This window comes from Lagopus muta, chromosome 25 (assembly GCF_023343835.1).
Source record: "Lagopus muta isolate bLagMut1 chromosome 25, bLagMut1 primary, whole genome shotgun sequence".
In the NCBI taxonomy this organism is placed as follows: domain Eukaryota; kingdom Metazoa; phylum Chordata; class Aves; order Galliformes; family Phasianidae; genus Lagopus; species Lagopus muta.
The window spans coordinates 3,087,002-3,113,751 of NC_064457.1; the positions used below are offsets into that span (position 1 = coordinate 3,087,002).

Here is a 26,750-nt window from a genome sequence, read left to right on the forward strand (position 1 = left end):
TCATTGGTTGGGTCTGGATGGGCACCTCTCACTGCTTCCACCAGGAGGAAGGATGCTGTAGGATGCCAAGTAGGTCACCAACCCCCATCACATTGACATTGCTTTGCCTGCTCCTGAAGCAGGGCTGGATGCAGGCAGGAGCAATGGAGCAGAGCTTTCTGCAGGATGGCACTCAGCAGAGCCCAGCATCTGGTTTTGTGACACAGTGCAATCCGTGCCTCAGTTTGCCCAAATTCTCCCAGGCTAACACCAAGGGTTAATGCAAGCTTGCCTGTAGAAGCTGCAACCTTGTCAAGAGCACAGGAGACAGCGATTGGCAGGTCATTCATCTTAGAATTACTTGATAACTTCAAATACAATCATGTAATCAGTGGGAACGTGTAATTATTATTTATGTGCATGGTGCTTACCAAATTACAGCGCTTTCCAAGGCTGAGTGAGATGAGCAAATTAATTCTGCAGCAGAAGAGCTTGACCAGAAAGAGGTGTTTGTGTCTGGATTTCACTAGTAAACACTGATGTATGAAATGAACTTGGAGCTTAATTGCATATTACCTTTACTCTCAGCTCAGCTGTGAGAGAGAGCGTAGGATGCTGCATGGAAAATTTAGAGAGGTGTTTGGTTTTGGGAGTGTGGGAGACCCATAGTGGGGGTCCTCACCTTTAACGGGATGCTGCAGTATCCTCATGGAAAACTGTATCCCTCCTCTGCCCTATGGGATGGACCTGGGGACACACAAAGCCCCCAGATGGGAAGTGAAGAGGGGCCGTGCTGGGGGTGTTTTCTCCAAACCATAAAGATGCCCCCAAAGTCCTTGAGAGAGGAATCAAAGTCATTTTAATCAAAGAAGGCTGAGAACACACACACACCTCTCTGTACGGGAAGCAAAGTCAGAGCAAACCACCGAGAGAAAGGAAAAGCAGCGATGCGAATGCAAACACGTGTTTGGGTTTCTCCCTTTGCTCTTTTCAGTTTGCAGCTTCTTCCCCACCAGAAATGACAGCTTTAAAAAAAAACACAAACAACAACAACCCAAAGGAACATAGAGCACATTGCTTGTGGGAACACCTTTAGTATGTACAATGAAAACACACTTCTTGGGGGGGTTTCTCCCTTCTCTGTATTGCCAGCAGCTCTGAGCTAGTGCCTACCCAAGTGCCCAACACAACACAGAGCATCCCATGGGGAGTCCATCCCTGCAGGATGTCACCCTCTGTCACTGGGTAGGGGCCTGTGAGGGGCTCTGGCTGTGCCATAAGCAGTGCTTTCTCAGGAATTTCCCTAGGGTTTGCACCATTTTTACACATCTGCCCATGTGGGAATAAGGATGGGCTCGGCTGGTTTTCCCACTGTGTAACTCCAGGGTGATTTTTCCCTCACCCACACTTGGGATGAAGGGCACTTTCTGCTGGTGATGGGTGAACTTTGCCTGACCCACATGAAGGAACTGTCCCAGTGGGGGTCACTGGGTGATGCTGGGAGCTGCTCCCACCATGGTACTGGGGGCACTTCTGGGTTGGGCTGCACAGTAGACATGCAAAAGGGAAATCTCTGAGGGAGAAAGACAAATGGAAAGGATTTGCTTCAAACTGCTGAACTTTGTAAATGTTTAAGGAAAGATCCTGAAGGTTTTAGCCTGAATCTTTTTTTCCCCCCTCTTTCTTTTCCTTAATGGAAAAGAGATTTTGCTCCCTTTTGGTGGTGCGCCTTGAGGAAATCTCATCCTACAAATTCTACAATGCTTAAACCTCCCGAGGATGGGAAATACTTATAGCTGTTCTTTACAGGGAGGGTGGAATTGAGGCACAGAACTGTGAAGTGACTCCTAGCAAAGCCTGCAGGGCATTGGAGGCAAAGCCCTGGGATGCAGAAAGCAGCCTCAGCCCACAGCCCCACTGCATGAGCATCTCATGGGGGGTAAAGCTTGGCTCTCAGGTCAGGTATGGATCTTCCACTGCACACAGAGCTGCATTCTCTGACCACGTGAAATGGGATGCTGAGGGTAGACCAGGGACATGGTAGAGCCCAGGAGCTGGTGAGGGGATGGAGGCTGCCACTCCTCCAAGGCACTTAATCCCAGCATGGGAGGGATTCGGCCCCGGTCTCTACATGAGGGCAGGGAGCAGCTTTGGCACCGAGCTTGGTGGGAACAGGGCAGGGAGGGACAGAGCCACACACATCTCCATAGGGCTGCTCTTCCTCACCTTTCCCCAAGCAGGGACAGGGAGCCAGGTTGAGTCCTGGGGCTCTGACTTTGTGTCCAGCCTCCCTGCCCTCTGTCTCACACGGAGAAATCAGCTGACAGATGGGGCTCCAATAACCCCAGTGCTTTAAAAACACTGCGTTGTAAAGCAAAGTCCACAATCAGCCCCGGGCTCTCTGTCACCTTCATCAACTCAGAAGCTTTTGCCCACCCCGAGCAGCATACCCAGCTGAGGGATTAATCCCTGGGGCATCCCTGTCTTGGTGTCACCTCAGACAAGTGACAAATACAGGGCGAGTTGGGACACAGGGCATTGTACTGGGATGGATGCAGACAGAGCAGCTGCTGCAACTTCTCTGGATTCCTCCTGCCATCCCAGTAGGTCACACCAGGCCAAGCAGGCAACAACACATCACAGATGTCCCACATCCTACAGGTCTGTCCTGTCCATACAGGAGCTTCTGCAGAGTTTCCTATTACCCACTGCAAGTTCGTGCATCCTCTGCAAGCAGCACACCCCGCTCCTGTACCCACACAGCAGGGTCCCGTCGGGCAGCTGCCTCCTCCTGCCTCACACTGCTGAGGACTGCTTGATGCTGTGGAAGCTGACCCGGGTCGGGGAGGTGGGGATGGACATGGCCCGAGCCACCCGAGCACGGATGGAGTGCTTGTCCTGCCATCGGTGCCACCGCTTCCGCACAGCCGAGCGCACCTGGGGGTGACAGAGGAGGGGACAATTAATATCCATCTAGCTGGCCAACGCTGAGCTATGCACGCTGCAGAAGGATTATCTGAGCTCTGCTTGCAAAAGGCAAGGGGGAGTTGTGTGATTTTTCCTAAAGGAGAAACAGATCTCCTGATTCCTTTCTTTTTCCTGGTCCTGCTATTGAGGGTCTGGCACCAAACAGGGCTCTGAAAGCTGTTCAAAGGCACAAAGATATCCCCGTGGAAGGCGTGAGGGGCTGAGAGGCAGGAGAATGACTGCTGGGGACTTCTGTGGCTTGTCTGGTTCCCAGCTGGGATGGAAGCCATAGCAGGACCACACGCTGCATAACACAAGATGCTCACCAGCGAGTTCTCGTCCAGACCCTTTTCCTTTTCCATCAAAAATAGCAGCATCAGTGAGATACTTAGCACATCTGAGCCCGTTATGTCAGGATGCTGCCAGCTGCCTTTTGTTGCTGAAAAGCAGTTTAAAAAATAACCCAGAGAGGGGTCTGCGTCTTCTCTGGAGCTTTAAAATACTTACGCTGCTGTTCCCTGGGGCTTTGCTGGTTGCTTTTGTGCATCACAGCCAGTGAAGGTGTGAGAACATTTAAGAGGAGGAGAGGGAAAGGATCGGCTCCTGGTCTCATCTCCTTTGCTTGCTGCTGAGTTTTAAGTTGGACTCTGAGAGGTGCCTCTTTTAACATGCATGTGGGAATGGGATCCTGGGTTCTCCTGCTGCACCAAATCCCATATATGCATGCCCAAAGCATCCATTTGCAGTGGTGTATTTTCCTTCCCCAAATAGGAAGAAGTAGTGATTAACTGATATTTCCTATGAAATGTTCTGCTTCAGCTGAAATTCCTCCCCAAAGCCTTGCCTTGCTTGCTGCATGTGAGATAGGCAGCAAAAATTCTCAGTTTCTCACATTTTTGGAGGCTGAGCATCTCTGTTAAATCCAGCACAGCGCCCAAACAAGTCACAACAAATGCAAAGCCTGGGAGGAAGAATTAGTAAAGGCTGGAGACAGTATTCCAAACAGCAAAGCCCTGGAAGCTGTCAGCTGTGTTTGATTTGCATGGGGTGCTCATGGGCAATTCTCACCAAAAACAAACAAAACAAACCCACAGAACCACAGCAAACAAAACCAGAAGGAGCAGGAACTACATTTTCTATTCCCTGTGAGAAGCGATTCCCATTTTCTGTCAGATCTCCCCAGCAGGACAAAGCATAGAGTCAAGGAATATCCTGTTCCCTGTGTGAGTACAATGTGAGGTTGTGGATGTGTCTGCAGCTGAGGGTAACTCATCTTGCAGCCCCTCTCAAGGATGGGCACAGACCCCCCCAAGCAGCCTCAGCCCCAGTGCTCACCTCACTGTTCAGGAAGCAGTAGAAGACAGAGACAAAGAAGCCCTGGAAGGAGACAAATGCAGAGTCACAGTGGAGTTACCCCAAGGTTGAGCATCTCTGAAGCAACACCAAGGCTTGGGGAGGTCAATTTTTGGGATGGAGGAGGAGTGAAATGAGACATCAGCCACACCATGCGCTCCTCCACATCCCTTGGGCCCTGGGATGGCAGCTGGAACTGAGAGCCATACCTGGAAGGACTCCAGGAAAGAGTTGAAGTAGATGAAGACGATCCTGGAGATTTCATCCTCCCCTGGATTGACGAAGAACAGCATGTAGGTGATTCCCAGCAAGGGCAGCAGCACCAGTGTGGCCTTGACTGCTTTTCTGAGGAGACACCATGGAGATGAGCTGCCACCGTGCTAAGCATGGGGAATATTCCCATCCCACTCTCAGCACCAACATGAGCAGAGCTGGTCTGTTTCCTAAAGCAATCCCCAAATAATTGGGCTGGTTTGAGCACTTTGTTTGACTTCTCATACAGAATGGGTGGTGGATTGCAGAGACCTGACCTTGAGCTGCTGAGCTGAGCTGCTTGGCTGAGCGAGGTCTTTGTTAAAAAGGAATTAAGGAGGGTAAGATAATTTACACCCATCGAGATGGGTTTATGAAAAACTTACCTCAGCTAATTAATTTGATATCTTTTCCTGATGAGATTACAAGTGTGGTTTGTGAAAAGTGATTGTGCTGATGCAAGAGAGCATGGGAAGGATAGGGGCTCACTATCTCATTTGTTTTGATTAGGGAATAAGCACAATGCCAAGCTGACAAATTCCACCAGTAACTTAATGCCAGAAAAACCATCTCTGGTGGGTCTGGGCTGCGTTGGGACCTGCAGGTGAGCCCCAGCCACCAGTACAAGCTGGCAGATGGCATGGATGAGCTGACAATAGCTGAGGATGTGGGGCTTCAGCTGGCAAACTGGAATATAGTAACCTCAAATTGGAGATGCCATCATTCTAAGGCGGTTCCTAGTTCTGCTTTACATTCCTGCTGTTACCTGTACTGGATTGTCTCTGACGTGGTTGATGCTCGGAGCTTGGTCATGAGAATCCGAACGATGTTGAACAGAAAGATGAAGTTGATCTAGAAAGCAGAGGGCAGCTGGTAAGTGTCTGCTCTCCTGTGTTCTCCTCTATTCCCACAGCAGAGGAAATGTGCTGAGGGAAATGGGAACACCTCATGAACCCAAACCAAGCCTGGGGTGAACCTCAGAACTGAGAAGCAGTGGATGCAGTATGTGTGGACTCTGTTTCTCATGAGGATTCACACTCTCTTCCTCACCTGGGAGAGGGCATCTATGTATATACTTCAGCAATAAGATATAGGAGCTTATTTGCAGGACCGAGGGCTGAAGGGTGCATGAGAAGACAAGTGAAGAAGGGGTGTGAGCAAAAAGTGGATGGAGAGGAGGATTGTAAAGCAAACAAAGGGATGTGGGGAGATTGGTTGCCATTGTGGCAAGGAGCTGCTCTCCTGGCTGTCAACCGCTAATGAAATTGGGGGGTGGTGCTGGGACTAAGCACAATTGAGACAGATTAGAAGTGGCCAGGCTTCCTGATGGGCTGGGAAATGAAAGCAGCTCAATTATCCAGCGAGGTGCAGGGAAGGCTGTTGGTGCCAGTGATTAATGCCCCCTTGGGTTCTCCCAGCACTGGGCATGGAAGGAGGAGAAGCTGCTGGGACCTTGTGCACAGCTTTTGTCCTGCAAATACTGATCTGATACTGGCACTGCTGCTTGTGACCTGCCAGCTCTGCTCCTATTTGCCCCTTCCTGAGAAAGTGAAGTCCCAGTAAATTGTTTGACCTCAGGATCAAGCGTTTGGTGCTCAGCCAGTGGCCAGGAGCAAACTGCTAGAGAGCAATGAACGAGGCTGAGGCAACTCCTGATGTTTGGCAGAGCACACGCTTGCACACAAACAACGCCTCAGCAGTGATGGGGAGACTGATCAGAGCTTGTGGGATTCTGCTAATGGAAGCACCCCTACCAGAGTCCCTTTCTAGCCCATCTCAAGTTGTCAGGATCCATGCGTGATGTTTCTCTTCACAGCTGGATGTGAGTGAGGGGAGCCAGGCTTGCAGGGCACTGCTGCCATGGGACAGCATAGCTGGCAAGACTCAGATCCACATACAGATGGGAAGGACCTAATATATAGCAAGCAAGGTCACTTTGCCCTTACCAGAAGCACCAGGATCATAGGACCTTGATAGATGTAGTCAGTATAAACTCCTGCTCGCTTCCCAAACCAGCACCTGCAAGGCAAAGGCAGGCAGTGTTGGGAACATGTGGTGTCAGGGACAGGAGGTGACAGGGACAAGCCTGCAGCACAAGTGATCTAGGTTGACTACTGCCCTTACACAATGTCCCTAGGTCACTGTCATAGCATGAAGGCACTAAGACTTAAGCTGCTGTAGCTGAGAGTGGCTGCTATGGAACAGCCTCTCCCACACACCAGACTACTTAGGGAGGTTTATCCTGGAGTGTGGGAGCTGGTTACTATGGGGCAAGGAAGGACAACCATACACAGGTAGGTCTAAGATGGCTCTGTCCCCAGCAAACCCCATGAGAGCTAATGGTAGTATCAGTATCCTGAGAGCACCTGGTTGAATTTTGGTTAATCATTCCTTCTCCTGTGTGCAATAAGGATGCTCAAGTCACGAGGCAGAACTAGTGCTGCAAAACAAGGCGAGCTGCATTCATCGGAGCAGGCTCTTTTCAGTTCCACCATCCCCATGATGAACTCATCAGGTTCCTGTTAAGTCTTCCATTAGCAAGTCTCTGTGAAAATGGCTCAGGTGGTGGTAGTTTATATCTCTACCGGTAGATTAAATCCCAGCTCCACTTAGCAAACACTTCGTAAGAGCTGTGGCTTAATCTAGCTTTTTCCCTTCTTAAAAATCTCATTTGCAGTTTGAAAGGAAAAATGCAGCAGCAGGCAGGGCTCATGCTGCAGTGAGGGATAAAAGAAAGAATGGAAGGATATCATTTTTCCTTGCACCATTTCCATGTCCCCCACCTCATGTGATCCCCTGCAAGCACATCCATGCCTGCTGTGTGCTGGATCCTGGCACGACCAGGGAATTGGAATAGAGAAAGAGGGGGAAGGAGAGCAGTGAGGCTCACTTCTCATTGTCGTAGTACAGCTTCCCGATGGCCCAGGCTACAATGATGGGAAAGGGGATACCTGCAGATGAACACACAGACAGGTCTCAGGAGTGCAATACTGCAACCAAACAATGATGGTCTTCTTGAACAGGGCAGGCTGATATGGACATGCAACTGCTGTTCTCATGCTCCTGAAAGGAGCTGTTTAGAATCACAGAATCATTAAGGTTGGAAAAAACCTCCAAGATCATCGAGTCCAATCATCAGCCCATTCCCACCATGCCCACTAAAGCACATCCGTAAGTGCCATTAGGTGAAACCAGAGCAGAGGATAGGGGTGAGTATCGCTCACTGCATGTAGGGGAGGCCCTGGTACTTACACCAGCCAATACAGATGAACATCCACTTGCGGAGCTTGTCAGTGGAATAGGTGAGGACAATGGCTGTATGCAGGTAGCAGCCCTCACCAAACATCCAGAAGAAGTTGGTGACATGGAAGTAATTGTAGGCAGCTGTGACCAAACGGCACCAGACCTGCCGAGAGTTTAGGAGACACAGTGAAGAGCAGAACTACTTCAAGGAGACAATAAACAGATCTCCGTGGCTGCTTCTTGTTGATGCCACAGTAAAAATCAACGTTAGCTCTATGCTACAATGAGGAAACTGAGCCATAACACGACACAGACCCCAGCAGAGCAACTGAGCCCAGGTTTCCCATAAGCTGTGATTGCTCTCCAGCCACCAAGCAGCACTATTGACCTTTCAAGTAGCTTTTGTGGCCTCATCTCTAAGATCCTTGAGCTTCCCACCTACCACGTTGCTCTCGTGCACCTCTGGGTTCATCGTGAGCTGCACCACAAACCACGTGGCATTGCGTAGGATGAAGGCTGTGATCAGGTTCCAGTGGATGATGTTCCTCAGACACCGGATGCTCCTGCAAAATGGGGGGGTCTAAAGATCATCAGAGTACAAGAGTTGTCTGGGGACAGACCCCAGGTGGGCTGCAGGGGAGGACAAGGCTCTTCGTGGAGCTGATTGTTTTCAAAGGAACCCAAATAGTGAGATGCTGGGGCTGTGCCCTGAATGACACAGCCAGGAGATGGAGGGCACCAAGTAGGACCCTCTGCCTCTATAAGCCATTGCTTTTTAAAGCAACGGGAAGAAAATAACTCTGAGACTGGAGAGCAGCTGGAGAACAACGGGTTATGGAAGGGACATAGCAAAACACCAGGTTTCCAGGTCTGTGCCCACCCAAAGGGACCTCTGTAGGCTCATCCCCCCAGCAGCAGGTCGAGTCTCTCACCGCAGGCGCATGAAGAGCACAAAGGCCACGAGGAGGGCCCCCAGTGAGACACAGTGCCCCAGGTAGTTGATGATGACAGCGATGTGGTAGTGCAGCTTGCTCTTCTTCTGTGGAGAAGAAGACAGAAAGGGGTCTGTGGAAGCCCAAACCCTCCTCCTCCACCACCCAGAGCTGCTCTGCATATTGGGGGCCTGTTTGCATAAACCCATTGGAGCTCTCCTGGTGGAGAAGCTGCTGTAAAGTGCAGATGGGGCTAATTTAGGGAGGAAATATACAAAGCTGTCCAGGCAATGCGCTTGGGCACTTCACATCTTGCTCCTACATCAGCCCTGCTCAGCACTGGGGCATCCCTGACCCATCATCTGGGGGAAACCCTGCTGCAACTCAGCCCAGCTCACTGGCAGTATGATGCTTGATGTCTTTGTTCATTCCCTTTAGCCCTGGGGGCAGCTGAGAGGCTGGAATGAATTTGGGCAAAGAGAACAGGGGATCACAGGAAGGCATGAGTGATAATTAAATTAATTGATTTCTCCTGCTGTTAGGCACTCATCCAACCTGTGAATTAGCAATTAACTGAGTGAGAAAACTATTCCTGGCAAGAGATATCAGCATCTTAAATACCAGAGGTGGTTATCAACTGCAAGTGAGCAGCCTGTATCTCTTCTCCTTTGCTCTGAGGGGTGGCTTGACCTACACAGAGGCTTATAATTTTTGGTATCCATTCCTCTCAGCCTCCTAAATATCTCCTTCATTTCACTGCCAGCAGGGAGTTATGAAGTCTGTGTTGTACTGTTCTCCTGGTAAGGAGCTGCAGAAGCAGAAGAGGGTAATAAATGTGGAGAATGTGCTGACCTGTACCATGCAGCCTGGGACCGGGAGACCTCACATTACAAACCCTCTTGGCCTTTTAATGTGGAAGGAATCAGAAATAGTTTTACTTTTGCAAAGGAATGAAAATGTACATCAAGTACAGAGTCACATACACTACCCACACACTTATATAGACATGGATGCTGGTGTGTGCCCAGCCCCAGAACTCTCTTGGGCCTTTCCTTAACCTGGATGCTTTTGCCCTTCCAAATTCCTTCATCCATTCCTCACTTTCTGCCTGGAACCCAAAGCACTACCAATGTTTTACCTCCTCGCTGAGGATCTCCTGGCACTGGGAGTAGTTGACCCGTGCTGCCCAGCTCCCGTTAGCGAGGCACTCCCTGTAGCCATTGTCTGAAAGAGAGGTGCACATCGAGGGGTTAACGGTGCCTGGAGGTGGGCTCAAGCCCATGGATGTGCCAGATGTGACCTGAAGATTGTCAGTAAGGAAGGGGTCTCTGATATCAAGTGGCATCTTTCTCTTTGAAGTTGCCTCAGATATTTCTTCAGTTGATAGATAACACAGGATCAGATTCCTGGGGTGCCACTCCTGCTTCTACAAAGCTTTACAGTGAGAAAAGAAAGGGTAGGAGTCTTTTCCAGAAAGCATCAAGGCTTAGGGAAGTGCTTTCAAGATGATCCGTCCCTTGAGATGCTGCCCCAGGCCTCCCAGAGCACTAATGAGCCAAAATGTGATATGGGAAAGTTCAGAAGCCCATCCTTGTGCTTCCAGACCTGGGTTGAACTTTTTTAGAAAGAGCTCCTTTCTCCTCATTTTAGCAATCTGGAAATCAGAGGCAAACAGCTTAAAACTACATAGGAATGATTCAGACCTGCTCAAAAATGCTTTGGGTCTGCACCAGCGCTGCCCCTCATGCCCAACCAAGCAGCATGAGTCCAACTCCTCCACCTGCTCCAGCAATCACCTGCAAATCCAGTGTGGGGTTGGTTGCATTAGGAGCATTCTTTGCCTCTCAACAGAGACAGTGAGGGGCAAGGCTAATCAGGAAGGCACGACTGTGCCAGGCCTGGAGCAGCCTCTGATTAGCATCAGCATAAGGCAATGCTGGGCTTCTAATATTAACAGGAGAGACCAAGGGCCTCATCAGGGCAACAGGATGAGACAGGGATGGGATAGCCCTTGGGCAGGCATGAGTGGGAATTAATGCAAACAGACTCCTGCAAGGAGGCACTGTGAAGCAGGATCCACATGCATGCAATCTTCCACAGCAATAAAAAGGTGTGGTGCAGAAAAACTGATGGTTTCTGCATGGTATGAGATGTTTCTTTCACCAAAAGTAGTGCTCAGGTGGTCATAAACTCATCTGTGTGCTACATATTGCTCTGGTGGTATTCCAAGTGCCCCCACTTCACCCCCTGTTCCCAGCACATTGTTGGCAGTGACATCTCAGCCACCTGTGTTGGAAGGAGATAACAGTGAGGTCCCTCTGTCCCTGCTCAGTTGAGGGCTATAGACCGGAGTGCCACCTCCAGCAGCAGGACAGCTCCTTCTTCAATCCCTGTCCTCCAGATGGGGGCATCTCCTGTCACCCAGATGAGGACATTGGCTCCCTTCTCCTTCCCAAGTGCTTGTCAAGGAGCACCTACTTATACAACCATCTTCTCCAAAATGCGAGATGATGGGTTATTTCATTTTTAGATGACATGTCCCACAGAACACCCAAACAAGCTCTGTACCCATAGATGTTCTGTCAATTGTGCCCCATTCTGCTATCCACCCCATCCCCACTGCTGCTGCTCAGCTTACTTGTGGTGTTGTACCGCACGCCGTAGAAATACTCGGGGCAGGGCCGAGCCACCAGTTGTCCCACTGCACTGCGGGGCCAGCACGTGCCAATCAGGTCCACAGAGGCGTTGCACTGAGGCCCTGGTGGGGAGAAGGGTAGAGGTTTAGTGGAGGTCTCAGGACCTAGAGGGTTTGTGGTCCCGGTGGAGCTGTTGGGTTGCTGTGTGTTCTGCTCCTAGGAAAGCTTCGTGGCAGACACTAAACACTTTCTGCACTGAGGTTCTCCAAAGAGCTGGTTGATCCATCCTACTCATGATCGTTGCCCTGCACACTCAGATTAAGCCTGTTACAGCACAAGCCTGGTTTCCCGACCCAGCTTTCCACCTGAGCCTGGGGTCCCCTGCTCTGGTCCTCCAAAAAGGGAAGTATCTCTTATCCCATATTTTGAAGAGGGTGAAGGAGGGAGAGTCATTTCCTCAGACATTACTTTGGCATCTGGTCTCACAATAGCCATATTTTCCCATTCCCGGTGCTGGCAGGATGCTCCTCCGAGCCCTCCTGGCTCCAACATCTCCTTCCCAGCCACCCTGTTGGTCTGTTCCAGCCTTTTCCAGGAAGAAAACTCCAGATTTCAAGCAGGACTTGTGTGCTTTTCTCAGCTACGCAAGTGTACTAATGTAGACATTAGGTAGGCCAGATTGCAGGCACTTTTATGTATAATTTGTGTATATTTAGAACATGTACTGTAGCTAAATGTGTCCTAGCTCCATCTCAAAGCGAGGTAGGAAGTGCAGTGACTGCAATATCAACACAATGCCACCCCCAGCAGACAGCAGAGGGGTGATGGGCAGCAGACCTCGCAGGGCAGAGGTCAGTCCCAACCACTCCTGGGAATCAGAGCTGTTTGTGCTGCCAGTGCAGAGCCAGACATCGTCATTCCCTAAGGCAACCTCCTCCAATTAGAAGCTCACTGGGTGTAAGAACACATTTTCCTCTCGACCAGGACTTGACACAGCGCAGGCTGTTGTTCAGAAGCCTTTCCCAAGTATGGATAGAGCTGGCTGAAAAGCAACTGAACAAAACAGCAAAGCATTGCATGATGATTGTGATAAAAGTATTTCTTTTAAGGGGGAATATTTTCTTCCATTGCTTATCTGAAGAATTGGCTCTGTGGCTTCTTGGGACATTCTCAGTGCACAATTTCAGTGTGAAGGAAAGGAGGGTTGTCTTCATTCCTCTTTTCTAGACAAAGAAAGCTCCAAGTGTGAGAGCTGCAAAGCATCCGAGCGTGGTGAGTGCTGCCTTCTGCCTTCCATAGCTGGTAGTGAGAAATTAATTTTAACACTGACCTTTGCTTTTAGCTTTCTTCATGTGTACGGTTGCTGTAGCAACCTTAACTTTATGTTAACTGTTTTAATGTAGCTTTTCTTAGGAAAAAAAAAAAAAGTGTTTAATCACACATGTAGAGTGCATGTCTGTCTCATCTGCATCCATTAGGAACTGTTGTGCTCCTCAGGTGTTTTGACCCAGACTTGGTAGAGAAACAGAGGGTCACAGGCAATGAAATCCCTATGTAAAAATTTATGATAATGCACATCCAGATAGAGAAAAGAGAACTGGTAATTGCTTCCACTGAGGACAATGTTGAATTGTGAGTGCTCTCCCTATTAGTCACCTGGGAATCCACCTAGGTGAGAAGTCACATGAATACCTGGAGCATGAAAGATTAATTTGGAATAACCCAGCATGGGCAAATGGAAGTTGCACAGTGCCGATGACAAAAACTCTCTCTGGGAACAGCAGGATTGAGCACAAGTGCTATTTTCTCTTGGTCTCTTGTGCCTCAGTTTCCCTTCCTGCATCCCAGGGGCTGTGCTGTTCTCAGAGGGCCAAACAAGGCTCAGCAAGTACAAGTCAGCAGAGCCATAGACTGGCAGCAACGTATTCCACTCAGTAAAGCAAAACCACTGCAGAACCATCAGTAACAAAACCTGTGACAAACTCATGGAAATTATGTGGTCAGACAAAAGTGGCATTGTTTGGTTACAGTTCTGCTCAAGTTTGGATGTAACATGTCCACTTTTCTCCAAAGCACTTGATTCAGTGTTGCTTGGCACTTCACTTTAAGTGGGAGGCTAAAATATCTCTCCCGCTTTCTGAATCTCAGAAATGCTCTTCTCTCCAGCATGTAGGGAAGAAAAACTCTCAATCTGGGGAAGGGTTAAGTAAAGCAGTAAGAAGGTGCCATGGGGGCTATGCTGTCCCCTTTGCCCATCACACTGTCTGCTCCAGATGTTCCCCAGTGGCACATGTCTCCCAGCATTTAGAGCACTGCTTAGCTTGGAAATGATATGCATCAGTGCTAAAGGCATTCAGATCTGCTTTGCAGCCCATCCTATTTGCAGGGGATTATTCTCCCAGGTTCTGCAGCTGCCTGCTCCAGCTTCCTCAGCATTGTTGGCTTTGGTCTTTGCAGCAAGAAAGGTCAATAAATATTTGCATCCAACTCCCTCAATTTTGCTCCCTTACTCTGTTTAGAAATACAGCATCTAGGGTAGGAGAGAGCTGGTCCTGTCTTCAGACAGAGAATGTGGCACCAGGGGAGCCACTCAAATCCCTTCTCATCCTATTTCCTTATGGGTTTTTCTGCTTTGAAGTAATGTAAAGCATTTCTGAAGAAAGAAGTACTTTTCCAGGGACTTACACTGAGATGACTACTTCACAATAACTGCATCAGGATAACTATAGCAATATCCTTGCTGCTTCTATAGAACATGGCATTATCACTGCCTGCGCTGCTCACAGAAGCTTGAGACAGCTCCAAGATAAAGCCATGCAGACGTATGAAGCCTGGCAGCTAATCTATCAAAAGATTTGGAACAAACGTAAAGAGGGCAAAGCACATCAACCCTGTGCCAGCACCACCAGACGTGTGGCTGTAGTGCTGCAAGCCAGCGCCAGGAGGTTTGGACCAGGTTTGTACTTTGTACCATCAAATCATTGCTTTGTTCAAGCAAAGATTGTGCTGATAGAGTTGTGTTGGGGAACACATCCCCATCTCACACCCCAGTAAAGCTTTGCAGCCATGCAGTGCCTCAGCTGGATGCTGAATCCCCAGCAGTGCTACAGCTGCACTGCAGATGAAGCCTTTTTCAGTTCATGCAACGCCAAAGGGGCAGGAGAGACGATGGGAAGCTGAATCACACACTTGTCCTTATGTTGAGTGATGCAGCTATTTATCCAAGGTATCTCAGGAGGCTGAGTAACAGCTGAGATGCGTTAGCTCATATCTCTACCAATCTGGAAATGTTACTCAACAACAACTATCTCTGTTCATCCCTGATGGCCTCAGTGGCTGTTTCTCATGCAGGCTGAAGCCCTGAGCTCCTAAGGGACGTTCCTTCTGCAGCACTTGTATTTAGCAACCTGGGCTCCGTGTCTACATCTAACCAGAATGTACTCACTGCAGCCAGTATCTGGGGGTACACAGCACCATGAAGCATCACTCATCCCTCCCAGGCAGCTCCACTGCACTGGTGAAACAGGAAGAGCAATTCTACACCTCACTGTCCCCAAACCAAGAGCCTTGGTGACAATGCTCTTATGTAAAGGCTCTGACATGTCCATGAAGCGTAGGTGCCAAACGCTGGAGGCAGTGAGTGAAACAGCACTGGTGGGCAATGTACTTTAACACAGGGCTGAAACTGGGGTGGTGGAGTTATTCACCTTCCCTTTGAGTTGAGGATAAATACTTAACCAGGCTGGGGACACTGAAATTGTCTCAAAATAACCTGATCCTTGCTCACTCCCTACCTTCAGCACTGATTCGGGTGGTGTTGGATGTTCCTATTTACTTCTGTAAGTGTCCAGTCCTCAAAAAAAAATCCCCAGAAATCCACCCAGGCATTCAAGTTGCACGATCCTCAACGAAAAAAATAATTAAGCGGGCCAATTAAGTGTCTTTGTAATAAATTTTCAGCTTGTTGCTATTCATGCTCACTGACCATCTCCTTGGGTCTTTGCTGTTATTCTGGAGAAGGATAAACAGGAGGCATCACGCCAAGCTTTTGCTATTGATGGGATGCATCCATGCTACATCAGCACTGAGACAGCTTCAAGATAAACTTATGGAGACTGTCTTAGTGTGTTGGGATTCCATATACATATGGGTTATATAATGGAGTGGGTTGGTTTGGGCCGTATCTTGTTCTGATACGACACACGATGTGGTTGTTGTGTTATTTCCAAGGGTATCAGTCAGCTTTATTCCATAGCATCCCTGGTCTTTGTGCTGGGTGAGCAAGGAAGCACAACCCCTCGCTGGCAAAGGTTTCCTCTGTAATGTGGTGAAAACAGAGTGCAGCAGTTGGCAGGGATGTTACAGCATCCAGTCCAAAGTGCAGTTTAACAGCACTGAGATGTGCTAACACTCTGCTTCCTACCAGAAAACCTCAAACTGTCACCGTCTTCCCTCTCCCACGATGACAAACATGTGAATAGAAGCAAGTTTCTATCGACATTCCCATTTCCCAGATGATGAAGCAGAATGGCTTTATCAATACCTGCATACACTTAAAACACTGTGATTTTTCCATATAGGTGAGTACAAATTTATCAGCACCAGTATCGCTGCTCTCCATCAGTACTGAGTCCCTGCCAGGACTCCTTGCTGCCTCTTTAGCCCTTTTATTAGTATTTCTACATCAGCAGGAGAGATGCCAACCAGGCTGAAGGGAGAAGAGGCGCTGATGTTGTGAATTTGACCTTTATGAATTTAAATTCCAGTCTCTTCCCCTGGGGAGGCAGCAAGTGAATAGAAGAGCTGCAACAGGGCAGGGACGGCTGTCGCAGTGCCACTGGTGTGGAACTGGAGAGGGAAGAAGGCTCCTGGTCCCAGTGTCACCCCCTGCAAAACTTGTCCCCATACCTGTTCTGCAAAGCACACGCAACAAAATGTTCACATTGCCCACAGCCCTTCCGTGCTTCTCAACCCCAGGCTTTTGCTATATCTGCCCCAGCTCAATTTGTTTATTTGAATGCAAAGCGATGCTCCCTTCTCCCCTTGAAGAAAGCTCAAGTATTTTAAAAACAAACAAACACACATTTTTATTCAGCTCTGCCTAGCTTTGGTGTCACTTCCTTTTGCTTTAGGTGAATGTGCAGTGGCCCGAATCACTTCTTTCCTGGAAGGAATCAGCTGTGCTTCTCGATCTCTTCTGGGCGCGCACAGGGGATTAAGGATAACAATTTACTGTGATAACAATTTAACAGCTTGAAGAAGTGAATTGTGCAGCCAGAAGCACCAGAGCTATTAGCAATTGGGTGCCAACTCCTTGGGCTGATCCAAGCCTGAATGCATGAAAGGCAAAATAACCCCTCAAGCACTTGCTCTGCTCGAGTGCTTTCTGCTGGGCTGCTCTGGAAATGCCTCACCTGTTAGTTAGGAGGAGGCTTCCCCATCTACTCAGGCTCCCATTTCCTTCCCAGTGCAAAGGCTGCAGTGAGAAGCATTCTTTTGACAGCGGGATGCTTCGTCCCCATGGGCAAAATGACCTCATCCCTCTGCAAAAACTTTGTGGCAAGGGGAGAAGCAGCTGTGTACAGACCCCAGGGAACTGAAATCAGGAAGGTAAATTGCTTTCTGCAGCAATCTGAAGGCTGGGAGCCCTCAGGACAGGCACCTTTCAACCCCAAACAAGGTTATCTTCATTATTTCTCTTTGATTAAGTTGAATTAAGCTTAATTTTTTGGTTTCCAGGTGTTTGAAGGTGCAAGCTGACCTGGCTTCTAATGCACCTTCTTGGTCTCAAGTCCAGCTTAATATGATTTCTACTTGGAGGAGCAAACAGAAAAACAGCCTTTGCAATAGAGCAGCCAATCTGAGTGCACGGATACTCACTGAGAGGCACTGCTGATGCCTACAATAGTAAGTTGGACCATCATGCCTATGCAGGAGCCTGAATGAGGCTGAACACCAAAGGACTTTGCCCAGTGAGCATCACCTGCATCTTTCTGCACCTCTCTGCTCTGAGCAGAGATCTTTGCAGCTCAGTGCACGCATCTCAGAGCACCAGCAGTGGAACCACCCAGCCTTGCATCCTCATTAAGAAGTATGAAATTTAGTAGCAAACTGACTGGCAGTGTGAGAAGGGTGAGAACGTGGGCTGGGATGATTTTTGGAAGAGTGATGCCATATCAGAGCCCCTTTGTGCATCCAGCTGATGCCCAATGTGCTGTGTGCTGGAGGAGTCTTGGGCTCGTGTTGCCAGCACGTGCCATTTCCCAAGAGTTATGCAGACATTAACAAATTAAGTCTTGTAGCCTTGCTGCAATTCCCATTAGCATCATCCTAACAAGTAGCATCATCCCCGCTTCAAATAGCCTCAAAACAAAGTTGCCGGTTTTGTGAACATCTCGTCCTCAGAACTGCTGCCTAAATCAGGCAGGGCTTAAACAGACCCCAAGGATGAGGGCTGACGCTGAGCTCCACTTGCCAAACAACAGGCATAGGACAATTAGTTTCAGCTAAGCCTCCTCCCTGAGCAGGGAGCAACACTCACGTGCACCATCCCCATCCCATATCGATAGAGTTACCCATGCAAGACAGGCAGGTTGGCAGAGATTTTGCAGATTTAAAGCCTGGCCTGTTGTGCTCTCCATCCCAGAGTGACGGATGCCTAATGTTCCTGAATGGCTTTGCACTGATAAATCCCAATGGAAGGAAGTCCAGTGCCTGCAAAAAGCAGTGCCTGCTGCTTGGAAATGCTCCCTGCTCTCTCTATCCCGGGCTCAGGAAGTGACAGCAGAGGTGATAGGAGCCATGAGCTAAGCATAAGGAGGCCCCATGCTTTGTGCCATGGGCCAGCTCCTCCATCACAGCAAGGTCTGGAGGAGCTCCTCACAATGCATGGGTCAGAGCCAGAGACACAGAAAACCAATGCCATTTATCACTGCTTAACTTGGCCAAGGACAAACACCTCGTGGAGAAATGAAACCTTCAGGGAGCAAAGCCCATGAGTGATGGCCAGGCTTCTCCTCTGCATATCCCCCAGCACAAAGACATGCAGACATTTCCATTTCTACCACCAGCCTTGCTTTACCCTTGGCTTTCTACCCCCATGTTTCAGGTTGGGGATGCTCCTTGCTAAGGCGCACTGGACTCTGCCAAACATCCAGGCACTGAATCAGCCAGTGCCCAGCTGGAATTGTTTAAAAAGGACTTTTTAATGTTGTTGCTAATGGGAGTGGCGCGGCAGGGAGACATCCATCATCCTGATGGAAAGATGCTCTGCTGAGCAGGGACCAGGTCAAGCTGGGCAATTGTTTGATGCATGCTCAGTCGTCTGTCATTTACTGAAAAACAAGTTCTGAAGAATCCTGGATCAGGGAGGACCTTCCTCCTACTGCCTGGAAGCTCCTCTCCCTCAGCCAGCGTTCCTCCCCCCAGACCCATCTCCAACCCAGATCCGTCACTGCTGTGGTGACATCTAAATCACATCTTTAATGTAGGACAATACACAATGCTTTGTGGGCCTGACCTAGATGGGTACAAACCCTTGCAGGGTTTGTTGGATATGAAAGAAGTGCCCATGACCTTGCTGGTGTCACCCAGCTTGGCTGAGCCAATCCCAGCCACATCCCTAAGAGCTGTTTCCATGTCCCCAGCAGTGCTCAGTGGCACAACACGGGGAGCACTGGGAACAGAGGGCAGCTGAGCCCTGGACACATCATGGTCGTGCTGCTTTGGTGACTTGATGTCTGCAGAAAGCCACAGCCTCTTGTTGTCACCTTTGGGCATGGTGAAGAGGTGCAGACAAAGGGGACAATGGTTCCTGATTAGCAGAGGGCAGTCAATACTGAGGACCACTTTGGCTCCTGATGTCCTTGGGTGCAACAGGGAAGGGGCAGCACGGCAGCAGGAACAGAGCAGGTGTCTCTTTGCTCACCTCTCCTCCAGCCCAAAGCACATTTATTTTTCCTATTTTTAGCTCTCCTGAGCTCTGCATCTTCTACCTGCCTCAACTGACACTCTGCAAAATGCTGATGCAGTGTTCACCACAGAGCTGCAATGCAGCCTCAGCACATTCCCACCCCCAAAAAGGGGCTCACCCTCATCTGGCCACCTCTGCCTCCGCGTGCCCTGAGCATGAGCTGAGGACACAGCACACTCACCTGTGTGGTTGGTGGTGGGCAGCAGGCTCTCACAGTACTGCTCTTGGATGGAGGCTGCAATGGGGCTATCCCAGAGGAGAAACACCTGCATGGGGAGAGGCAAATGGAACAGCTTTTCACAAGCAACATACAGCTTCCTCACACCTCTGTTCCCTCCTAGGTGTGGCAGCAGGTGGGTCTGATCTGAGCTTGTCTGTGTCTTGATGGGTGTCATCCCCAAATCTGCATGCACCCATTTACAGGGCTGCTTTTCCAGTCTTGGGGACTCATATTATCTGCTTTTTTTCCCCACCCGTTGTTCTTCTTCCCCAAATATTCCCCCAGTGACCCATGCTGCAGCCCTGCACAGCCCCTGCTGAGCTTCAGTTTCTCCTGTTTAGCATTTTAATCACCACTTTTAGCATCTTTGCATCCCAAGAGCAGGCAGAGGAAACATGATGAGCCTGACACCACGTTCAGATTTGTGATACCTTATTAAAATCACAGCCTTGTAAGCTGTCAGCAGGAAGATGCTAATATGCATCCTTAAGGGGATCTGATCCACAGGGTGGGGAGGAAGCCTTCTCAAGGAGAAGGGCTTGTCTGCAAGCATTGCCATTACCCCTGCATGGGGAAACACTGACCACAAACAATCCCATTGGCACATGCTTCTCCAGAACAGCTCCTGAGTGGCTCTGCAGCTCCTCTAGAAGTGAGAACCACTGACTCCATCTGCCTGGGGAGCTATTTCGGATAAACTGCTGCTGAAGGATGGCTTCTGGCAGAGATTGCAATGACCTCTTCAGCCCTGCCTGGCAGGAGCAAATGAATGGATGCGATGAATGGATGGGATGAATGAGGGATGGCAGAGGTCAGTCCCCGCGCTCAGAGAACGGCCACCAGCAGCAGGCAAGGCTGAGGAGACTCCTTCCCCATGGCCAGGCTACTCTCCAGTGCCCCATCTCCCTTCCTGTGTGCCATTTACCTTCAAAATCAAGCTGGGTAGGGAAGATGCATGCTCCCTACGTCCCTCAGTGCTGGCATGCCCAGAAATCCCCTGCACTCTACTGAAGCACGAACAGGATGTATTCAGATGGGGAGACAAGCTCGGCACCCACTTGCTCTTTTCCAAACAACTATTTACTGCCTTGGGAAGCTGGTTTTGACAGCAAGTGAGATGTCAGGCAGACGTACAAACAGAGCTGAGAATAGCTCCCTTGTTATGACTGCTCCAGATGGCACATGGGATCCAGCAGCACAACCCTGCCCCAAATGCATTCACTGCAAGGGCTCCCACTGCTCCAGTCCTGCAGGATCCCACCACACCCAGTGATGCCCTGAGTAAGGCTGGGCCCTGGGATCAGTGCTAGTGAAGCACGACCCCAACCATGAGAGCTCCCAAGATCCAGAGATAGGGTAATTGGGCTGCAGAGGTTCATCCCCTCTGCCTTGGTACCTGCCAGACCTGTGGCTCACTGCATGGGCAGCTGGGACTCCAGGTTTCTTCCCAAAAGGGGTTGGGATGATTTCAACTGAAATGATTTCAACTGAACAGGCCTGCAAGCGTTAATTGGATGTGATGGTGCTGATCACAGCCTGCTCAGCCTGGCAGTGCCCATCCTCCTTCCAGACACAGGGAGAGGTCTTGGCACTGAGCTGCAGCATGGGCTGAGCTACAGCTAGAGGGGTGAGGATGGAGCGATGGAACGCAGAAGTCGGCTCTGGACAGACTTTGAAAATGGACTAAAATGGCAAAAATAAATAAATAAATAAACAAATCCTCCAAATAAAACAAAACAAACAGTTTTTTTTTTTTTTTTTTAACCTGCTCCCATCAGCCACACTGCTAGCAGTGTTAAGGTGGTGACTCCAGGTGCATTTGCACAAGCCAAAAGCATCCTAGTACCCTGCTGGTCAGGCTCTCGTGTGTGCTTTGTCCCCTGCAGGTTGCTTTAACCCCTCCACAGGCTTTGTGGAAGGAATAGGTCAGAGCTCTGTCCTTGCATCCCCACTGTCAGCTGCCACATGGCACCCAGCAGGTCCCAGCCTGGCCAAGCCAGAGCCACACACACCCCAACGTCCCCTTTCCTCAGCCCTCCCGCTTTTGCTTTGACACAGAGTACAGCCAATCCTGCTCTGCAGCAAAGAAAAACCTTTGTGATCTCTTTTAGGCTGCCAAAAATCACAGAGCGCTTCAGCTGAGCATTCAGCTGCGCAGGGGAAGGTAAGCAATCTGCTTTTGCAGAAGCAGTTGCTCTGCACGGAGGTCCTGCTCTGCCAGGGCGTACTCCTATGAGCATGATGCTCTGCCAGGAGTTGCATGGCTCTGTGCTGGAGCAGCTTCTCCATCACCTGCAGCCAACCACGGCTTCAGCACTGCTCCCTCCAGCCTATACTAATGTCTCTGTTTCACACACCTGGAGGCATCACAGCTGACACTGAGAATACTTAGTTAAGCCTGGATCTTGCAGAACACAGCTGAGACACCAAAAAGTGACACTGCTCCATCATTTCTGCCCCTTTTGCATTGCAAACACCCTCTGTGGTCAGTGTGTCACCCTCAACAGATCCAAATTGGGTCACAAGGGAAACTGAGGCACTTGGGACAACTTGCCTAGGGTTGTTCAGGCTTTGCTGCACAGCATGGGGTAGGTTGTTTGCATCACATTCCACCAGCTGAGCTCTGAGCTGCATGGGTTTTTGGGGAGCATCGGCCTGAGGATGCTCAGTGCTGATACGAGTGTGAGGAGCAAGCTCTGACTGACACACACACACACACACACAGGCATATGCACAGGGCATCTGTCTCTCTGACCTGCCTCCGACCTAGCAGCAAAATTCAATTAACAACAATTAGGAATTAATGTTCCCCTGCAGTGCTTTCTCTCTCCGAAGCAATCCACAGATATTAATTAATATGTTAACATCTGAGTCAAACATCACCCCCCCCGTCCCATACTACCCAGGGACAGGCTTGTTCCCCCTCGAGATCTTGCTTTAAACAAGATCGGATCTGCATGGCAGAAGGGCTGACAGACAGCTCAGAGCAACGAAAGAGATGGTTCGGAGTCTAATTAGCAATCTAAGTCAGGGTTTGGGTTTTCCACGGCTGGCAGAGCTGTAATTGGAGAGCAGAGCAATCAGCAGGATGCGAGCCAGTGGCTTTGCACAGAGAGGTCAGTAGGACTAATGGATGGGTGGTGATGGCCTCTGAGACCCCTGGGAGGGCTGGAGGGGGTTCTGTAAGGAGAAAGGAGCAGGAGTGGCTTGGTTGGTTTGGTCAGTGCAGGAAAACCCTCAAGATGAGGGCAGCTGGGTGGAAGGGTGTCACATCCTCCTGTGGGTACCACCTGGTGACAGGAGCTGAGCCGGAGGGACACCCCTCTGGAGACACTTTTCATGGTCTCTTCTCCCAGTCAGGTGCCTCCAAAATTTGGTTTCAAGCCACTCTGCAGGCTGCCTTTCTCATGAGGATGCGCCCATGGTTGCTCACCATGGCTCAACCACAGCAGCATCCTCCCTGCAGGTGTTCCTGCTGTAGGAACCCTTTCCACCCCCGTTGCTGCTCCCCAGCCCAGCTGGGCTCCCTGCCAGGCTGCAGCAACAACTCACATTCATTCTTCAGTGAGCGTGGAAGAAGAAAATCCCTCCTGAAGGAATCCCTATGTACAGACAGACCGATGCTTAAAGCAAGAACCCCAGGAGGGGTTTTCCTATGGCTGATGTTACTGTGCTAACGCTTCCACCTGGCATTAAAACATGTGAATTGATGAGTTTAGCCATGCTAGAGAGCCAGCCCCTGCCCCCATGCAGACAGAAGCTTCAATGTGAGTATTTATTACATTTGGAGCCTCCCTGAGCACGCTGGATGCAGAACATAACAAAAGAATATCAATCAGGGTTAAGTGAATGCCTGTAAAGCCTGATTTATGGGAAATTAAAGTGTTTCCTGGATTACACTCTAATCTCTTGCTTCATGTAAATAATTTCAATTTGGGTTATCTATCACAGGGGACATGGATTTTTGGGGGGACAGGTGAAAAAATGAATGATACCATACGGATGGTAGAAGCTAAAAAGACAAACAAGCTGGTGTAGGGGACACTGGGAATCAAAGCAGCTCCTAAGGCATCTGAATGGGCCAGAGAAAAGGCTGCTAAAGGAGATGGGCACATGCACAGAACTGCTTTCCTGAAGTGTTTGTATGAAACTCCCTACAAACTTTAAATATGGGAACTCTGAGAATTCAAGTATTTTCACTTTGGGGCTTGGAGGCTTCTTGCCCCCATCTGTGCCGCAGTCCTCCCTCATGGTTTGAGGGCCAATGGCCTGGGCTGAGCACCTGCCATTTAACTCACCTCTAACTTTCTATGCTTATCTCTATTCATAGCTGGGGAAACCCCAACCACACCAAGGCAATGGATCAACTTCTGAGCCAGCTCTGTGCGGGTTATCTGGTGAGCAGGGCTGTATTTTAGGGCAGGGTTGAGCCTTCTCTGCAGGCTACGCTCCCTGCATTTCTATATATTCATTCTATGGCAATAGAGCAGCTATTCTGGGAACAAGCCGTGCAATTCCTGTTCAGTTTTCCATTGAAGATGTGAAACCACAGGGGTGAGCTCACACACACTGCATCAACTCCAGCATTTAAAGAAAGCACGGTACAGAGGAGATCCCCAGAGTCAGAAGCACATCCTACGTAGCAAAGGGTGGGAAGCTGGCTTTAGGCTTATTGCTATTAAGGAGAGTCAAGGAAGAGGGGAAACCACCCCCCACCATCACATCTTGGCTTTCCTTTACTATCAGCCCCAGTAATGCCATCAGTTCCTGACACCACTGCAGATGAACTCATTCTTTTTCAGCCACTTGCTTGGTTTGTTTAAATGATGTGCAAGATGCCAGAGAGTATTCTGAAGCAATTTTGGCTGCCTGTCTCATCGTCTGTCCATCACCCTTGCACAGCAAGATGGACAAACCAATCAACCATAGAATGATTTGGATTGGAAGGGACCTGAGGTTCCAAATCTGTTGGCCACACTCAGGGTTGCCAGCAGCTAGATTTAGGACTAGACCAGACTTCCCAGAGCCCCACGCACCCTGGCCTTGGATACCTCCAAAGATGTGACATCCACGACCTCTCTGAGCAACCCATTCCAGCACCTCACCATTTCCCCTGATAGTTAATCTAAATCTCTTCCCTCCTTTAGTTTAAAACCATTCCCCCTTGTCCTATCACTACCTACCCGTGTAAAAGGCTGATTTCCCTCACGATTATAAATTCCCCTTAAATACTGGAAGGCCATAACTAGGTCTCCCCACAGCCTTCTTTTCTTCAGGCTGCTTTTTTGTGATTTCAAAGTCTGGAAGGGTTTGGAGAACTCAGCCCCATCTTCACAATGCCACCATGCTTGGAGAACACATGGGAGCAGCTAGAGAAGCCCTCGAGCCTGGGGGCTCTAGGAAAGCACAGGAACCTCATCCCAGAGCCTTTGGGCTGGTTTTGTGACCCACCTTTGCTCCATATTCCCCCATCTCAGACCCTTCTCCTATCAAAGCAGGCTTTGCCAACACTGTCCCTGTGATGACAGGGGGAACCTGGGGTGGGGGGGGGGGAGAGGTCCCACTTCATCCCACTTTCATTTCTCATATCAGAGCCAAGCAAAACCTGCACCAGGCAACACAACTGCAGAAAGAGCTCTTATAAAACAGGACTGGGGCCATTCACTTAAAGGAGCAAGGAGCTTTGCAACACAGCAGCAGCTTGGCGCCCTGCTCAGCAGGCACAGATCAGCTCCTCTCACCCAGGGAGAACTTTTCATCCCAAAGGAGAAGCCAAATTTACACTGTGAGAACCCAATCTGTGGGTACAAACTGCAACGGTGCTAAAAGGATGAGCTGACTCTGTTTTTGCTGTCCTTTTAACTCTGCAGTCACAACTGGGCCACTGAGACAGCATTTTGCAGGGAGCAAGGCACATTTATTCATTTTTTTTAACCCACTTGACACAGAGGTTTAACCATAATTGTGGTCACTGTGTTTAGGTGCCCACTCAGGATATCACTGGAAACCTTTCCCATTTCTCATTCCTGGGGCCTGGGGTCTACTCATGCTTTGGGCTGGGAGCATTTGCTTAACAGATGAGCCCTCAGGGAGGAAAGAATATTGCTTCTGACAAAGCATTTGCATTTTGTGCAGAGCTGCAAAATTAACAGTGGCTTCAGTTCCAAAGCAAGCAATTCAGGGAGGAAAGTCTTCTGCTTTGCAGGTGGGGGGTTGGGGAGAAAGGAGAGGTTTCTTTAGGAAATCAATAAAAGAGGGGGAAGAATAAAGCTCTCCTCTTGTGCTGTCCCCATCCATCACACCCCCAGCACAGCCGCCCCCTCCCACAGCCAAAGGAAAACTGGTGACACTGGGAGCATCCAGTGACGGAGGGGGACCTGGTGAAGAACCCCCAGCTCCAGCTGCCAACCTCCCCGCTGTGAGCTCCTGCCGAGAGCCCACGCTGAGCTGGGGGAACCCCGGTGGTCTCTGCGTTGCCTTTTCCCCTTTGACTTCTTCTTCAAAGAAAGGGAAAACTCGGAGACACGGAGCGGGTCAGAGTGCGAGGGGAGGAAGGCAGAAGAGTCCTTCTGGGATAAAGGTCTGGCGAGCACCTTACCTGCAGGAGAAAGAGGAGGAGTGCAGGACGCGGACCGGGCACCATCCTTAGCTCCCTCCGCACCCAGCGACCCGAGGCATGGCCGGCTCCGCTGCCGTCGGGGCTCCAAATCCTCAGGCTCAGGTGCGTCCGCCGTTCCCCACTCACCGCCTTTTATAATCTCCTTGTGAGCCGCTCCGGCTGCCAGCCCACCCCTCAGCTCGCCAGCCGATGGGCTGCACCCCTCCCCACCGCCTCCCACTCCCCCTTCCCTCCTCCTCGTCTTCCTCCTCCCCTTTTCCTTCCTCCACCTCCCTTCAGCACCCCCCCAGGACCACGGTCTCTCCTTTCTCTCCCCGCCGAAGACAGAATTCGGTTCTGCTGCTTCGGGCTTTCCTGCAGAAGCTGTGGGCACCCGTGGCTCCGTGCAAAGGGATTCGGGCTGCAGATTGCAGAAGGGCTGCTGCATTCGTAGGATTTTGTTCTGGCACACGGGTAGGGGAAAGGGAGGCTTCCCTTCTGTCACTGCCACAGCCTGCAGTCCCTGTGCAAACTGGCTGGTGAATCAGCCTCTTTCCCATAGGGATGTGGGGAATGGGCTTCAAGACCCTCCTTTGTG

At 50.0% G+C, this 26,750-nt stretch overlaps 1 protein-coding gene across 3 annotated transcripts; it reads right to left on the bottom strand.

The window, feature by feature from the left end:
- Positions 1-655: 655 nt before the first annotated feature.
- On the bottom strand, positions 656-26,345 carry CRHR1 (corticotropin releasing hormone receptor 1). 3 transcript variants are annotated; one of them, XM_048926995.1, is made up of 13 exons: positions 26,153-26,345; positions 19,516-19,600; positions 11,365-11,484; positions 9,865-9,950; positions 8,727-8,833; positions 8,237-8,357; positions 7,804-7,957; positions 7,442-7,502; positions 6,498-6,570; positions 5,318-5,403; positions 4,509-4,644; positions 4,282-4,323; positions 656-2,916 (listed from the first exon to the last, which is right to left on the bottom strand). In XM_048926995.1, exons 1-13 carry the CDS (start codon positions 26,195-26,197, stop codon positions 2,776-2,778), a joined length of 1,257 nt encoding a protein of 418 aa, XP_048782952.1. In that variant the 5' UTR covers positions 26,198-26,345; the 3' UTR covers positions 656-2,775. The 3 variants fall into 3 exon arrangements, with proteins under 3 accessions (XP_048782952.1, XP_048782953.1, XP_048782954.1); XM_048926996.1 differs by lacking the exons at positions 9,865-9,950; positions 11,365-11,484; positions 19,516-19,600; positions 26,153-26,345 and adding an exon at positions 9,125-9,738; XM_048926997.1 differs by lacking the exons at positions 9,865-9,950; positions 11,365-11,484; positions 19,516-19,600; positions 26,153-26,345 and adding an exon at positions 9,002-9,114.
- Positions 26,346-26,750: the final 405 nt, after the last annotated feature.

Coding starts and splice junctions, on each gene's coding strand:
- CRHR1 (XM_048926995.1), bottom strand. CDS start 26,197: ATGGTGCCCGGTCCGCGTCCTGCACTCCTCCTCTTTCTCCTGCAG. Junction 5,404..6,497: donor CTATGATCCTGGTGCTTCTG/GTAAGGGCAAAG, acceptor TCTGCTTTCTAG/ATCAACTTCATCTTTCTGTT. Junction 2,917..4,281: donor ACTGCTTCCTGAACAGTGAG/GTGAGCACTGGG, acceptor TGTCACCCCCAG/GTGCGCTCGGCTGTGCGGAA.